This window comes from Zalophus californianus, chromosome 6, assembly GCF_009762305.2.
Source record: "Zalophus californianus isolate mZalCal1 chromosome 6, mZalCal1.pri.v2, whole genome shotgun sequence".
Classification (NCBI taxonomy): Eukaryota; Metazoa; Chordata; class Mammalia; order Carnivora; family Otariidae; genus Zalophus; species Zalophus californianus.
Window position 1 is genome coordinate 48,471,378 of NC_045600.1, and position 15,102 is coordinate 48,486,479.

Genomic DNA, 15,102 nt, shown 5'->3' on the forward strand with positions numbered 1-15,102 from the left:
TGGGTTAAATGAGAATCCCACAATACATCTCAAAATATTCTTCTGAGAGCAGGGCCCATCAAAATAGGAACTCCTTTCTGAACGTTGCTTCATCTTTATCATTGAGGGTAATTGTAAGGCGAATGAAACAGTTCCGCTTCGTTGCATTTCAAAATTCTACTGGTCCAAGTAACCGAATGGAAAGGGGTTGTTGCTCTGGCATACCGAGCCCTACCGCCCTTCTAGGGGAAATCCTCCCAGTACGCGCCTCATAAATTTTTACCACCAGCAGGGGTCACTAGGGACGCTCGCTTGAGTCCCGAAACACAAGGGGGAAAGGTAACCGGACTAGTCCGTCAGCTTTCCAGGAAGAAATGCACTTTCAGAGAATAATTGGGGTTTATTTCGAATTCTTTTGGCATACGAAAAGCCAGCTGACGGCGACTTGATAGTCCCAATTTCAGAAAAGTGACGCAAACACCTTCGCTTCAAGGAATATTGGGTCTTCTGCGCGGCCGTAGATTTCAGCCAAGTGCGCCTGCGCATAAGAGTAGCGGCGTTGAGTCAGGCAGTCAGTGGAGGAAACTGCGGCAGCGACACTCAGACCTCGCCATGAAGACTCGCTTTAGCACCATTGATCTCCGCGCGGTACTCGCGGAGCTGAATGCCAGGTACTGAGCGATAGGTGACCAGGCTCGTGCGGGGAATGCAGAAGGCAGCGGCCAGTGCCCCAAAGTGGAAGAAAGACCAGCCTGATATTTCCCCTTAGTCCCCAATGCTTTTCTTCTGCGGACCTGGCTAGGCCTGGGTGGGCGAGCGCGTGACATCTTTCCCGTGGCCCTCAGGACACCTGGGGGGACCCCAGCGTCCGCGTGCCCCACACCCTGCTCTCGCGGGTTGCCTGACTCACCAGGTCTTGTGTCAGGCTTTGGCGGGGTCCTCGCCGAGCTCTCGCCTTGTTGGCCTGAGTTGCCTGGGTCTGGCAGCAAGCGTTTAGTAAAACACGAGACACCAGGTGGAAGCCAGGATGCCCCAGTAGTCTTTTGCCTCAGAGGTTTCCAGACTGGAGGCCTGATTTCTTTGACACTCCTCCTTACTCCTGAGAGGGAATATCGGCGTTTTAGCTGCAGGTAACAGATTCTAGTCTGGTTTCTATTCAGCTGTGTGAGTTTTGTCATTTTTCCAGGGTTTCGTTTATCTTTTTTCCCTTTTGTAATAAAGTGGATTAGATTGTACTATATTTCCTTAAAAATATTGGGTCGTTTCAAGGACGCAGGGCATTGCATGGTTTTCTTAGGGCTGGCATTACCACTTTTGTTCATAAAAAGTTACAATTACGTTTTGGGCTGAATGCCTGGTGGCCTTCAGACTCTGCTCCCTGGTTGACTCCATATCCTTAGAGTTGGAGATCCCCTCTTTCGAAGGCTCTGCTTCCGCCTGCCGCTTTAATTTTTGTGAAGATTTATATTTCAAATGTTGTTACATGTTTCCTTTCTCTTTGCAGCTTAACAGGAATGAGAGTAAACAATGTTTATGATGTGGATAATAAGACCTATCTTATTCGTCTTCAAAAGTAAGAACATTTACAGGCTTGTTTTATCTTTGGTAATTAAATATGAGATAATTAATTTTTTTTACTTGCACTTTTAGTCTGTTTTACTGAGTTAGCGTTGACAAGTGCCCTAAAGAAAAATTTAACTTTTTTCTTCTACAGACCAGACTTTAAAGCTACACTTTTACTTGAATCTGGCATACGAATTCACACAACAGAATTTGAGTGGCCTAAGAATATGATGCCATCTAGTTTTGCCATGAAGGTAAACTTTAAATTATACTTGAAGCTAAATTTTAAGGCCCTGAGATTGGTCACTAACGATTTAAGTTTTAAAACATTTGGTTTTCCTTTACTGTTATGAATAAAGTAGAGATAAAATAGAGTAGTTGATAGATACTGGGATGAATAAAGTAGCTGTTTATTGACTTCTCCCTGTTACTCTTCACACCCCATTGTGCTCCAAATCTTTCTGTTCCCACAGTCACTATTCTAGTTTGAACTTTCATAACATTTCCTTAAAGTCCCTTAATTACAGTCTACTTCTTGCTATCAAAATTGTGTTAGACCAGTGTTAATTTTTCTAAAGCCTCATTTTCATCAGTTTTTCACCTTTTTATGATTCCCTAATTTCTGAACCCATATCCTATTATTCTTGGCTTTCTGTGATATGCCCTACCCCCCTTTCCTAGTTTTCTGCAGTTCACTTTTGAGCTACCAATCTGTATTTTGTTGGAATACTCAATGACATTTGTTATCAATCATATCTTTTTACTTTTCACGTCTCTCTTTGCTTTTGTTTTTTCTATTAAAGCTGAGATTCTGCATTTGTGGACGTGTTACCTATCCATTTGTTGACATAACATATACTGAAAGATTATGTGGTACAGAGGAAAGACATTAGAATCAAATATACCTAACTTTGAATTAATGATTTTGCCACTGAATAATTTTATAACCCAGAAAAGTTACTTAACCTCTTGAAACTTAGTTTCTTTAAATGTAAAATGTGGATAATACCTCCCTCATGGGGTTATTGGTGAGGATTAATTGAAGTAACATGTAAAGCACCTAACACAATGCCTGACACATCATAGGGCTCCATATGTATTAATTTCCTTCTTCCTCTCCTCCTCACTTTCCTTCAGAAATTTATTTGTTTTGGCATTGTGTTATTTCATTAGAGGCTTTACAGAGAAGAATCTTATCCCCAGCAACTTAGAATCTGTTTTGGATTACAAGTTAGGTAAGTGTTTCCCAAATCACAAGGCCTGTCACAAAATTATCAAACTCTTAAAAGTTTAATATACTTAATAGTAAGCCTACATGGTTCTTTTGGGAATTGTCCTTAATAATGGTGACACTTGGTATTTGTATAGCACTTTTCAAAATAAATGAATAATATATATTTTAAGTTTAATATAACAGTGGATATGAAGAACGGTTATTTTAGTTTTACAGATGATGTAACAGATGATAAGATATATGATACTGGGATTGTGTAAAAATCCCCAAATCAGGCTATACTAATAGGAAGCCAAACACTGTAAAAAGAGAATTTTATGAGTTAGGTGTACATGTTAATCTAAACGTATAGAGAGATACTCTTCATTGGAGCAGACAATGTTAAGCACGTTATAAATAATTTAAAATAAAGAGCTGCTACTGTTGTATGTCATAGTCATGCTCAGTTTGTGGTAAATCACAGTGATTGTTCCTCATTCTCACATTTGGGAATGCCAGTTAATGCTTTGTGGCACTGACAGTTGTTTTCACCAAGCTGCTAATAGGGAAATAAACAAAATAAGCACTACATATGTACCGTATGCCCATCTATACTCATGATAAATAATCTTCCTTTTCTCCATTCCACGGTGTGGATTTCTGTTCCCTTCAAGGACGCCTTTTATCTCCATTTAACTTTATTTTTCTTGAATAAAAATGCTACTGGGGGACTCTGGAAGGATTGTGATTTTCCCCTGGGGATTTAAAAATAGCCCTATATGTAGGTCACTGTTTAAATCAAAATCATCATAGACCACTCATAAATCAGAACTATTGAATATAAGAGGGGAAAAAAAGTTTGAAAAGTCTTATTACATCTGTCTGAATATACAAGTACATAAAATAAGAATTTTAGTCAATGTGAACCTGTCAGGTCTGGGGAAGAAGTCTTGGTTATCAAAGAGTTGGCATTCTAGGAATGATTGTATATTTCTTTCTCTCTCTTTTTTTAAGGTGACTTTATATTAACTTCTCTGTAAAATTTGAATCTTTAAAATCTTGAATTTAAGTCTTGAAAGCATTCTATTTTACTGGTCTTGACTAAGGGGTCATTCAAATTCAAGTATTAGAAACAGTTGGAAGATTTTTTAGGCACTACAGATTAATCTTGTTTCTGATCTGTGTTATGCTTAAATATCTGTACTAAAGGATGGTATATATAATCTAAAGCAATAGGTATTTACAAAGTAATTTGTATTTGGGTTTAAGAATGTTAATTTTATTTTAATTGCTAATAAGAAAAGAACATCATGACTTAGGGATAGGAAGAATGGGATCTGATAAGGAATGAGAGTTAATACATTTGGATTTGAGCTAGGTTTATCAAAACCTTTGGAGACAGTACCAGAAAAATTCTGTCTGGGTTATATTAATAAATTTGTGGGATTAGAAGGTAATTGGATGTATGTAGAGGATTATACCAATAGAATACCAATAAGCTCATGGTTCAGAATTTGTATTTGAAGTGGAAGATTAGTGAAAACCACTAATTAATTTTGAACACAAAGGAAATTGGGGATACTTAAAAGATGGGACTAGAAAGAGGCTTAAAAAAAGGTTATGGTTTTGAATGAGGTTATCAGGGTAAGAAAAAGGGATTTAGCAGTGGTATAAACAACAAAATAAATTTCTCTATAGATCTGTCATTTTCTTCTTAAAAAATATACTGTTTCAGAGTTAGCAGTGAGAGTCATCTGAAGTGTTTTTCCTTTGGTTATCTGCAAGCTTTTGTTTACTACTTTTTAAATGTTATTCTTGATGATAATGAAAAGAGGGAACTTATTTACAAACCAGTATCAAACAATTAGGAATTGACTTCTACATAAATGACATTTTCTTCTGTTTTTCACTAGTGCCGAAAACATTTGAAGAGTCGGCGATTGGTCAGTGCAAAACAGCTTGGTGTGGATAGAATTGTAGATTTTCAATTTGGAAGTGATGAAGCTGCTTATCACCTAATCATTGAGCTCTATGATAGGGTAAGTTAAATTTGGGGAATGAGATAAAGGATAATTGATCATTATATTGTTAATTATTTGTGTAATACTATTGTACTGTGAAACATGGGCAGGGAACGTTCTGCCCCTTCCCCTGCAGTCAACTGTACTGCAGCCCATCTGAAATTGATTTTTGTATGTGGTCTCAGGTAGTGGTCAGTTAAAATTTGCGTGATACCTACTTTAAAAAATTTTTTTTTAACTTTTGTTTTGAAATGAGTATAGATTCACAGGAAGTTGCAAAGATGAGAGGTCAGTGTCCCTCAGTTGTTACATTTTACATAATATAGGACAGTATCAGAATCAGGAAATCGATATTGGTACAATGTATGCATCTAGTTCTGTGCATTTTACCACCTTTGTAGATATATAACCACTACTGCAGTCAAGATACAGAATTTTCCATTACCACAGAGATCTTCTTGGTGATACCTCTTTATGGTAATACCCACCCACCTCTCTTCCTCCCACCATCCCAACCTCCTGACAACTACCAATTATTCTGTTTCTATAATTTTGTCATTATGTTGGGTCTTCAATAAAGAAGTCAGTTTCAGAACCTTGCTGGAAAGGGTGTATCAGATACTCTTAAACAGGAGTAGATAAACTACAGCGGGTGGCCCCTTGTTATAAAGCTTGTGAACTTAAGAATGTTTTTTATGTTTTAAAAGGGCTCTTAAAAAAAAAAAATGCAACTGAGACCATATGTGGTCACAAATGCTAAAGTGTTTACTGTCTTGCCTTTTACAGAGTTAGCTTTGTAAAAAAGTTTGCTGACCCCTGCTCTTATATAATAGACTCACATCATCTGAGCCAGTATTGCTTAGACAAATGCCAAAATGTATCAGGGGACCAAATTAGAATTTATGAGACTTCCTTTAATCTAGAAGCAGGTGCTTTTATGAAAATAGAGTGCCAACCTGTGATCTAGGATGATTAGAATTAATCAGATAGGACTAAATAAACTGGAGAGAATCTAACTGTGGTTAATTTTTTTCAGAATATTGTTGGTATTATTTTTATGATGTGTGTTTTATGGTAGTGTATGATAAAGCCCTTTACCTTTCTCTTGATCTGTAGTAGTTTATACTTCTGCAAATTGAAGTGATATATTCTTTAAATGGTAATTTGCTCTCATTGATCCCTTAGAATTTAGGAACAAATGTCTTTTATGGACATTTTTTTTACTGTTAATGGCAATGTGTATATTTACATAGGTTTGATAAGAATTTGTCCTTCCTTTTACCAAGATATAATTAGGCAAATTGTGCAACTAAGGTCAAACCTGGGGTGTCATAGTTGAGAATAAGTCTCATTTAAGTAGGATAACAAGCTCATCATTAAGGAACAAAGGTTATATTGTATATGCAGAAGCAGTGTCCACAAAGCCCTCCTGAGAAACTGGTTTTGTACCTATTCTGTGGCGTGTAGGATCTTAGCCTATTGGTAGTAAGGAAGGGTAGGTTTGAGTAACTTTAAAGAGGAATTTACATACATTTATAGGTATACCACAGACACAATGAGTAGTGGTTTTTTTGTTTGGTTTGGTTTCATAGCTTTGAATTAGAAGCAAATACTAATTGTTAAATCTCTGGGATAACAAACTTTTTGAAATAAAATCCCAGATTTCTTATGAATTCTCCAGGCAGCAGTAATTATGGCTTTAGTAATTGCTTCATACCTTGTGGCTCTAGATTTGCTGACTATAAGGAGATTGTATATGTTAATTAACATTTCTTGCTGTACTTATATAAATAAATCAGGCCAAGATGCAGTGAGAGTAGCTTATGTGTATTTGTCATCAATAATTTTAGATGTTATGAGAGGGGACCGAAAAAAAGTATCCAAAATTTGAAAAGAGACAAAAAGGACACAATGTCATTTAGTATCCTGCTGAGTTCTGTCTAGCAGGCACTCCTGGGGATTATATTTTTCTTGAAGGATGTATATCTTTGATTTGCTATTTACTATTGATTAGGTTTTTTAAACAACTCTGTAAAGGTAGATTTTAACTTGTAGGAAACTGATAGAAATACAAATAATTCTTGCCTCATAGCAATGAAAATAATTGCATCTAGTAGAGATTCAAATTATATCTGTCCAGAGAAAAGATATCCCCAAAGGTTGGTCTTATCTTACTGCCTTGAATTGGCAATCTTATATAGTCATTCTCTCAGTCACTCTAAATATTTCACTTATTTCATTTCTCTTACAACCAGTTTTACAATCTAGTTGGTTCTCTTATTAATTAAATTTTTTACAGTTACCAAAATAGTATATTGTCTTGTGTCAACCATTGTTTCTAGTGAAATCAGTGTCGGCTCTTTTGAAGGTAATCTGGCCTTCTAATCTGGATGCTTTAAAATTTTTTCGTGTTCAGTTTTCAGTTTTGCTGGGGTGTGCCTAGTTGAGTTTTTATTTGTAATTATCTTTTGGGGGTTCATAGCACTTCTAGAACTGAGTTGATGTTTTTCATCAGTTTTGGGAAACTCAGCCATATTTTCTTTGACCTGTCTTCCAGGTCACTAATTTTATTGCTATCAGACAAGAATCATTTGGAGTCATTTGGAATTGCTTTGAGCGTCTGTTTTTTTGTTTTGTTTTGTTTTTAAGATTTTATTTATTTGACAGAGAGACAGCAAGAGAGGGAACACAAGCAGGGGGAGTGGGAGAGGGAGAACTAGGCTTCCTGTGGAGCAGGGAGCCTGATTCGGGCCTTGATCCCAGGACCCTGGGATCATGACCTGAGCTGAAGGCAGATGCTTAACGACTGAGCCATCCAGGCACCCCTTGAGTGTCTGTTTTTATTGTCTGTTGTTTCTTTTGACTTTAATTACATTGTCTTGTCTCCTCACATGTCTGGTTATTATATTGTGTGGCCGACATTGAGTAGGAAAAACAGTAGTTATATTGTGAGATCTGGAATGATGTTGTCTTCCTCTAGAGAAATAATTGCTTTTGACAAGTGGCTAAAGGCACAGATAATCCCAGATTACCTCGCTCCAGTCAAGGATTGAATTGATAGAAGCTGGGCCTGGAAAAGCTGGTATATTTGTAATTCATCTCATCCCCTGAGATGCAGCCTTTATGACCCCCTATTCAGAGCTGGACTTACAGGATATCCCTCTCTCCCCAACTCATCTTTCACTTGGACTCTGAACTCTGGTTTTATTCCCCTTAGTTGTCCTGTAAGTCTATCAGAATTTATGCTCAGCTTCTCAGCCTGTCATCAGCTGCTTCTTAACTGTTAGACAAATGATCCGAGGGGAAAATTAGCCCCAAGCGTGGGGCTAATTCTGAGTTTTCTGAGTTTTCTTCTCCTAGGTTTCAGTCCTGTAAATGTTTACTGTCTTGCTTGCATTTTTTATTTCTTAAAAGACAGGCTCTGTGTATTTTATCCATATAATGTGATGTGTATATCCCCTAGAGAAGGATTTGTTACTTAGAATTTTCAACTTACTTGATCACAGAGTTCTTTTTTTATGGAGGGGGGACCATATTAAGGAAGAGTTTGGGAAACCTTGATTTAAGGAAAAAACACTTCCAGGGAAGTAACTGCCTTACTGGAATCTGCCAGATGTTCTCGATAATTGCACATTTTGATTCAACAAACATTTATTAAGTACTTCTGTGTGCCAGGCTCTATGGCCAGGTGTTTTTCAAGTCACATATTCCTGAACCAGACACTATATGGACATTTTTCCAAGCTCCCAGCTTTCCTTCTCCAGTTAACTTTTATGTTAAATGCATGAATGCTTTGAAGTCAGAACTTTCAGGAGTAGGTATTACTCTTTGAACACCTAGTAACTTCTGGTTAATCAAGGTGAATGGTGGCCCCATCTACTAAAGCCACTTCCCCAACCTGAGTTTGGGGCTACTTTTCCAATCTTCTGTGACCAACTTATAAGTAGTTGCTAAGGCATTTGTGATTATCTATTTTAATTCTGTAACAACACCTGTCTTCACTGTCTATAATAAATTTGGAAGGCTGTATTTTTTAGGCAGTTTTATTTTCATTAAGTTTTCCCCCTTCTTCGCTTGAGTGACTGAGTCAGTTAATCGCTCGACTCTTAGTTTTGGCTCAGGTCAGGATCTCGAGGTTGTGGGATTGAGCCCTGTGTCCAGCTGTGCTCAGTGCAGAGTCTGCTTCAGATTCTCTCTACCTCTCTCTCTCACACTCCCGTGCAGTCTCTCCCTCAAATAAAGTCTTAAAAAAAAAAAGTTTCCCTCTTCTTTTTTATTGAAAAGATGTAACAATATTTTTAAAAGTCTTTTTAATATTTTCATTTTCCCATATATTTGCTTTCTACTTCCTAGAATACAGAATTTTTTTGTATCTTGCTATTTTTTACTTAAGATTATAAACATTCTACTTTTTCAAGACATAGTCTTAATAAGTTAACAGCTTTTCAATAGTTTATGTTGATATATCATAAATCAGCAATTTCCCTAATTTATACATTTAGGTTGTTGCCATTTTTTTTCTATTGTAAATAAACTTAAGTGAATATCTTTAAGCATGTAGCTTTTGGTTTTATTGAGTTATTACAGTAGGCTATATTACAAGTGTGGAATTACTCGGATAGAGTATAACTGTCTTTGTTCATTTTCCACATAACTATTGCTATCAAAAGACAAATAGCTCTTCACTTAGCTCTAAAATGTCTGTTCTGAATTGTTCTTAATAAACCACAGTATTTGTAGACCTGCCTCATGCAAGGGCAGCAGTTAGTTCAGCTGGTGGTCATCAGGGTGTTAATTGACTACAGGTTTCCCCTGCTATCCAAAAGTAGAGCCGTTCTTATGAAACCTTTTATAAGCTGAAATGGTGTAAAGCAAAGAAGCAGTTGCCATCAATTTATATGGAAAAATTTTTGAGCACTCCCAGACGCAAAAAATAACTTCTCTTAGGCTTTTCTGATACTTTAGGTCATATCTTACTAATGGGCACACAAAATAAGTAGAGATAAAGTACAGATTTTCACAGTTCAAAGCTATGATGGCTTGCTGCTGAGATGCTGAGTGTAGTTCCAGGGAATTGGCAGTGCCACCTTTCACTGCTTGAGGTATGTGCTGACTCTGTAACAGATCACTGCAAAACACACTGAGTGCTTTTTTTGTTTTTTGCCTTTTTTTCATAAAAGTGAAAATCCTTTGAAGATTTCTTTCAGTTAGTGAAAACAGGTACTAATGTAGGTCTTTTATAAGAAAGCAGTTTTGAAAACTGGGGGATAACTGTATTGTGCTTCCATTAGTGATTTCTGTAGAACCATCAGACAATGAGTTTAAAGTTGCTGTACATTCCTTCATTATGTTTCAAACTTGGGGTCCTTTATTTGCTCATCTTATTTCACATTCTGTGCTGTCCAAGTGCAAAGAGCAGTGTTTAGATGTGATTTAAATGTCTTTTGTTTGTAACTTCATTTCTGTAGCTTGATTAAGTTTTCAAGAGACTGCAATTTTTTCCTCACTTTTTAAGAAGTTTCAAGAATGATTTGGGAAAAGCAGTAAATTATATTTTATTCTATTACAGGGGAACATTGTTCTTACAGATTATGAGTACCTAATTTTGAATATCCTGAGATTTCGAACTGATGAGTCAGATGATGTTAAATTTGCTGTTCGTGAACGCTATCCAGTCGATCATGCTAGAGCTGCTGAGCCTTTGCTTACCTTGGAAAGGTAACATGTTTTGTTTATAAGCTCATTTCATAATGTATTAGGAGGTAAAATAGGTCAAAGGTCAGAATATGAATGAACTGTCACATAAGAAAATACTTTGTTTACTTGCATGCAATAACTAAATTTGGACTGCTCAAACTACATAAATGTGCATATAAGCAATTAAGCTTCATTTGCAAGTAGCAAGTGTATGTCTTTTTAATCTAAGTTTGGTGTTACTTTAGATGTTTATGATTTCTTGGTAAAGTGAGGGGACTTACTAGCTATTCTGTGAGAAGGCAGATGTCTATCTTAGGCAGAGTGCAAATGGAAATGGTTTGGCCAAGAGAAGGGAGTACTGTGGGATAAGGTGCTGATTGTAATTATAAAATTATAATGATGAAATGTTTGCAAGAAAATGTAGTGCTCTTCTGGCTGAAAGGTTTTGCTGGCTAATAGCTATAGCAGAGGTTCTGAAAGTGTAACATGCATCACATTCACCTGGAGGACTTAATAAAACATAGATTGCTGCCCCTGCTTCTAGTGTCTGATTCAGTGGATCTGGGATCGGCCCAGGAATTTACATTTCTTTTTTTTTTTTTAAGATTTTATTTATTTATTTGAGAGAGAGACACACAGTGAGAGAAGGAACACAAGCAGGGGGAGTGGGAGAGGGAGAAGCAGGCTTCCCGCTGAGCAGGGAGCCTGATGCGGGGCTCGATCCCAGGTATTTATTTGACAGAGAGAGACAGCGAGAGAGGGAGCACAAGCAGGGGGAGTGGGAAAGGGAGAAGCAGGCTTCCCGCGGAGCAGGGAGCCTGATGTGGGGCTCGATCCCAGGACCCTGAGATTATGACATGACCCGAAGGCAGTCACTTAACCAACTGAGCCACCCAGGCGCCCCAGGAATTTACATTTCTAACAAGTTCTCAGGTTATGTTGATGCTGCTGATCTGGGGACCAGAGTGGCCCACAGCATCGTTAAGAGTTCTTATTAAAGCCATTCCGGGTATTAAGATATATCACCAGGTTCTACAAACATTTACCTGTTATATAAAAACATCACTTTCCTGTCATGTATGAGCACATTGACAATAAGCAATATGACTTAGTTGAGAAAGTATTGATTTTTCTTAGGAAATTTGGTTTTGGGTCCCAGTCTGCTGCTCAGGAACCTACTACCCTTGGATAAATTATTTTTACAACCCATTTTCTTCCCTACAAAGTGAACTAATTCCTCTTGTACTTTAGAGTACTGTGATAAATCAGGCAATTTGATGTGTATGAAAGTATTGTGAATATGAATATTGCTGTAAATATAAGATATTAAGAGGTGTGTCAATTTTGTTTTCACAGATTGACTGAAATAATAGCCAGTGCACCTAAGGGTGAATTATTGAAGAGAGTTCTTAACCCATTACTTCGTGAGTACTCCTAAATAGGGCAGTGAAATGTTTGTAAGAAAATGTAGTTTTCAGGATTCTCTTATGAAATTAGAAGGCATTAAAAAGTTATCTCTGCAACTTTCCAGTTGGAAAGTGTATAGCACACATAAAACTTTTAAGTTTGGATTTTTTATAAATTTACTCTGTTAACATGGTGTATTGCATTAACAGGTTTTTGGATGTTAAAACAATCTTTCATTCCTGATTTATGTCCTTTTTATGTGGCTCAATTCCATTAAATTTCTATAACTTATGCACTGACTTCAATTGTTTTATAGTCTCAAATATTTATAAGTACTTGAATTGTTATTTCTAATAACATTTCAAAAATAAGTAAACTAAAATAATAAAATCTAAGCAAAATAAGTAAATTGTTATTTTCACTGGCTACTGTTATTTAGATATTTATATTGGGGTATAAATTTTGGATTATATTTTGAATGTTAAATTTTATGGGAAAATATTAAAAATGATACCCTCTGCTTTTATAGCCTATGGACCAGCTCTCATTGAACACTGTCTTATAGAAAATGGATTCTCTGGAAATGTCAAAGTGGATGAAAAATTTGAAAGCAAAGGTATGCCTGCATGCTACAAGATTTGTCCATTTTCATTTCCTTTTTTAAAAACTATGAAAATTAATTCTGGGAAAATAATAAAAATGAGCAGGTAGCTGTAAACTTAAAAACATTTAACCTTTGAATGTTCTATCCATTTGGTATTCCTGGCTTCCTACTCTGATGTGGCACTTTTACCTTTTTTTTTTTTCCTTTTTAAGTATTTATTTATTTGAGAGAGAGAGGGAGAGAAAGCACGAATAGGAAGAGAAGCAGAGGGAGAAGTAGGCTCCCCGCTGAGCAGGGAGCCCAATGCGGGGCTCAATCCCAGGGATCATGACCTGAGCCTAGGGCAGATGCTTAACTGACTGAGCCACCCAGGCTCCCCGCTTTTCTCCTTTTTAAAGATTTTATTTATTTGGGACAGAAGGAGAGAGAGAGCACAAGCTGGAGGCAGGGGTTGCAGAAGGAGAGGAAGAAGCAGACTCCCCGCTGAGCAGGGAGCCTGACAAGAGGCTTGATCCCAGGACCCCGGGATCATTACCTGAGCTGAAGGTGGATGCTTAATTGAGCCACCCAGGCACCCCTCTAATGTGGCACTTTATCCCTAGTAACTCACAGTTCAGTCTCTACCTTATTACCTTTCAACTTTAGAATATTCTCTCTTCCTCTCCCTAAATATTTGAAGTGGTTACCAAACTTGATAGTCTCTGTTACAGGCTTGAAGGAGTTGAATTACTCACCTTCTGACTAGGAAGTTGGAGTGCTTTTAGAAATAGCAATTATTCGTGCATTTTAATTCTGTAAGAACTGTAATGTAGCTATAAAATGAATTAGGCTTTTGTAATTACTTAAAGGAACCTAACTAAATTGCCAGATTAGGATAATAAAAATTAGAGGAAATATAAGGGAAATGGAAGACTTGGTTTTGGACAAATTTATCTGCAGATTCTCATGTAAAATTTTTAAAAAGTCATTCTTCATGTTTGTATTTTGGGGTTATATATAATTTAAGCTTTAGGGATAGTAATTTTTATGCTGTAAATGTTTTTATGTTTAAAAATACAAGTTAAATGTTTTAATGAATGATTTCGTATTTAAAATACTAATTCAGTGCAATCCTGATCAAAATGGCAACAGGTGGTATTGTTTTTGCAACTCTAGTGTTTTGTTTCAAATCTGATACTCTTATGGAGTAAAAGCATGTGAAAATGTTCAGGAAAACTGGAAAATAATAGTAATGATGGAGAATAACCCTTTCATAGATATATTAAGAACCTAACAGGAAGTTTTTGAAGAAATACAAAATAAAGAATTCAGAAACAGGCCCAAATATATATGGAAATTTAGTATGTGAACAAAATTCCTTTACCATCATGAGGGGAAAAATGATTCAGTAAAAAGCTGTTGGGATCACAAACTGGCCAAAACATATTCTTAATTACATCTACTGATTACAAACATGAAATAACTGTATCTACTTTTCTTGAACATTTTTTACTATTGCATCAGCACTTTTCTGTTTTCTACATGGTTGTTTAATAGTTATTAATTGACACTTGATTTTTTCCATTTTTATTCTGTTAGATATTGAAAAAGTACTTGTTTGTCTGCAGCAAGCAGAAGACTATATGAAAACAACATCCAACTTCAGTGGAAAGGTAGCACCACATATACTTATTGTATATTGTTGTGGTTTTATTTATTTAGATTTTCAGAATTTAAAGTTCATTAAGGATCACTACATTTAAGTTTTTGTTGTAATTTGGAAATTCAACATCTATAATATGCTTATTCTAGGGTTTTTTGTTTTTTTAAATTGCTGTTGGGTTTATAATTTTTCTTCTGTTTCTTTTATAGAAAGTATTAGGTGAGGTCATTATTGTTATACCAGGAAAGTTGAGGGATTTGAAAGTATATCCTCTTACACTGATTTTTAGATAGAGAAGCATGTTTTAATTTACCAGCACTTTTAAAAAAATTGATTTACATCACTCTATTTTTTATATTAAAAAAATTTTTTTAAATTTAAATTCAATTAACCAACATACAGAACATCATTAGTTTCAGATGTAGAGTTCAGTAATTCATCAGTTGTATATAACACCCAGTGCTCATCACACCACGTGCCTTTCTTAAAGCCCATGACCTGGTTACCTCATTCCCCCACCCACCTTCCCTCCAGCAACCCTCAGTTTCTTTCCCATAGTTAAGCTTCTCTCCTAGTTTGTCTCCCTCTCTGATTTCTACCCATTCCGTTATATCACTCTAATAGGTAAACATCCTCTGAATTATCTCATACCTTCTTTTTCTTCCCTATTGGAAGTATAACTTTATAACAGGTTCAGAAAAAGTTCTGAGTAATTATACCTAAATTCAGTGCAAATATACCTGCCCAGTTTTTTAAATGAATTAAAATTTCCTACCAACAAAGTGAATCTAAGATTTTTTTTCTTCTGGAAGTAAAGTACTTTTGGTTGTTTTAAGTTGCAGAACATCTAAAAATGGAAAGAAAAAAGCATAGTGCACATGTATAATCCCACCACTTTATTAATTCACTAGTTTTCATTTTCTTCCTTATTTTTTTCTTGTCCATATGAAAAAAAACAGTATTATTTAATAATACT

The 15,102-nt window shown here is 36.1% G+C and overlaps 1 protein-coding gene across 3 annotated transcripts in view; it reads left to right on the forward strand.

The window, feature by feature from the left end:
• The first annotated feature begins 520 nt into the window (after positions 1–520).
• The window catches only part of NEMF (nuclear export mediator factor), a 51,633-nt gene continuing 37,051 nt past the window's right edge, over positions 521–15,102 (forward strand). For 2 of the 3 annotated variants that reach the window (XM_027569081.2, XM_027569082.2), the window contains exons 1-8: positions 521–650; positions 1,484–1,552; positions 1,694–1,796; positions 4,669–4,794; positions 10,346–10,494; positions 11,830–11,897; positions 12,410–12,496; positions 14,063–14,136. In XM_027569081.2, coding sequence (XP_027424882.2) covers positions 592–650; positions 1,484–1,552; positions 1,694–1,796; positions 4,669–4,794; positions 10,346–10,494; positions 11,830–11,897; positions 12,410–12,496; positions 14,063–14,136 — 735 coding nt within the window. In that variant the 5' untranslated portion in view covers positions 521–591. The remainder of the gene's footprint in view (positions 651–1,483; positions 1,553–1,693; positions 1,797–4,668; positions 4,795–10,345; positions 10,495–11,829; positions 11,898–12,409; positions 12,497–14,062; positions 14,137–15,102) is intronic. The other variant, XM_027569083.2, reaches the window with a different exon arrangement.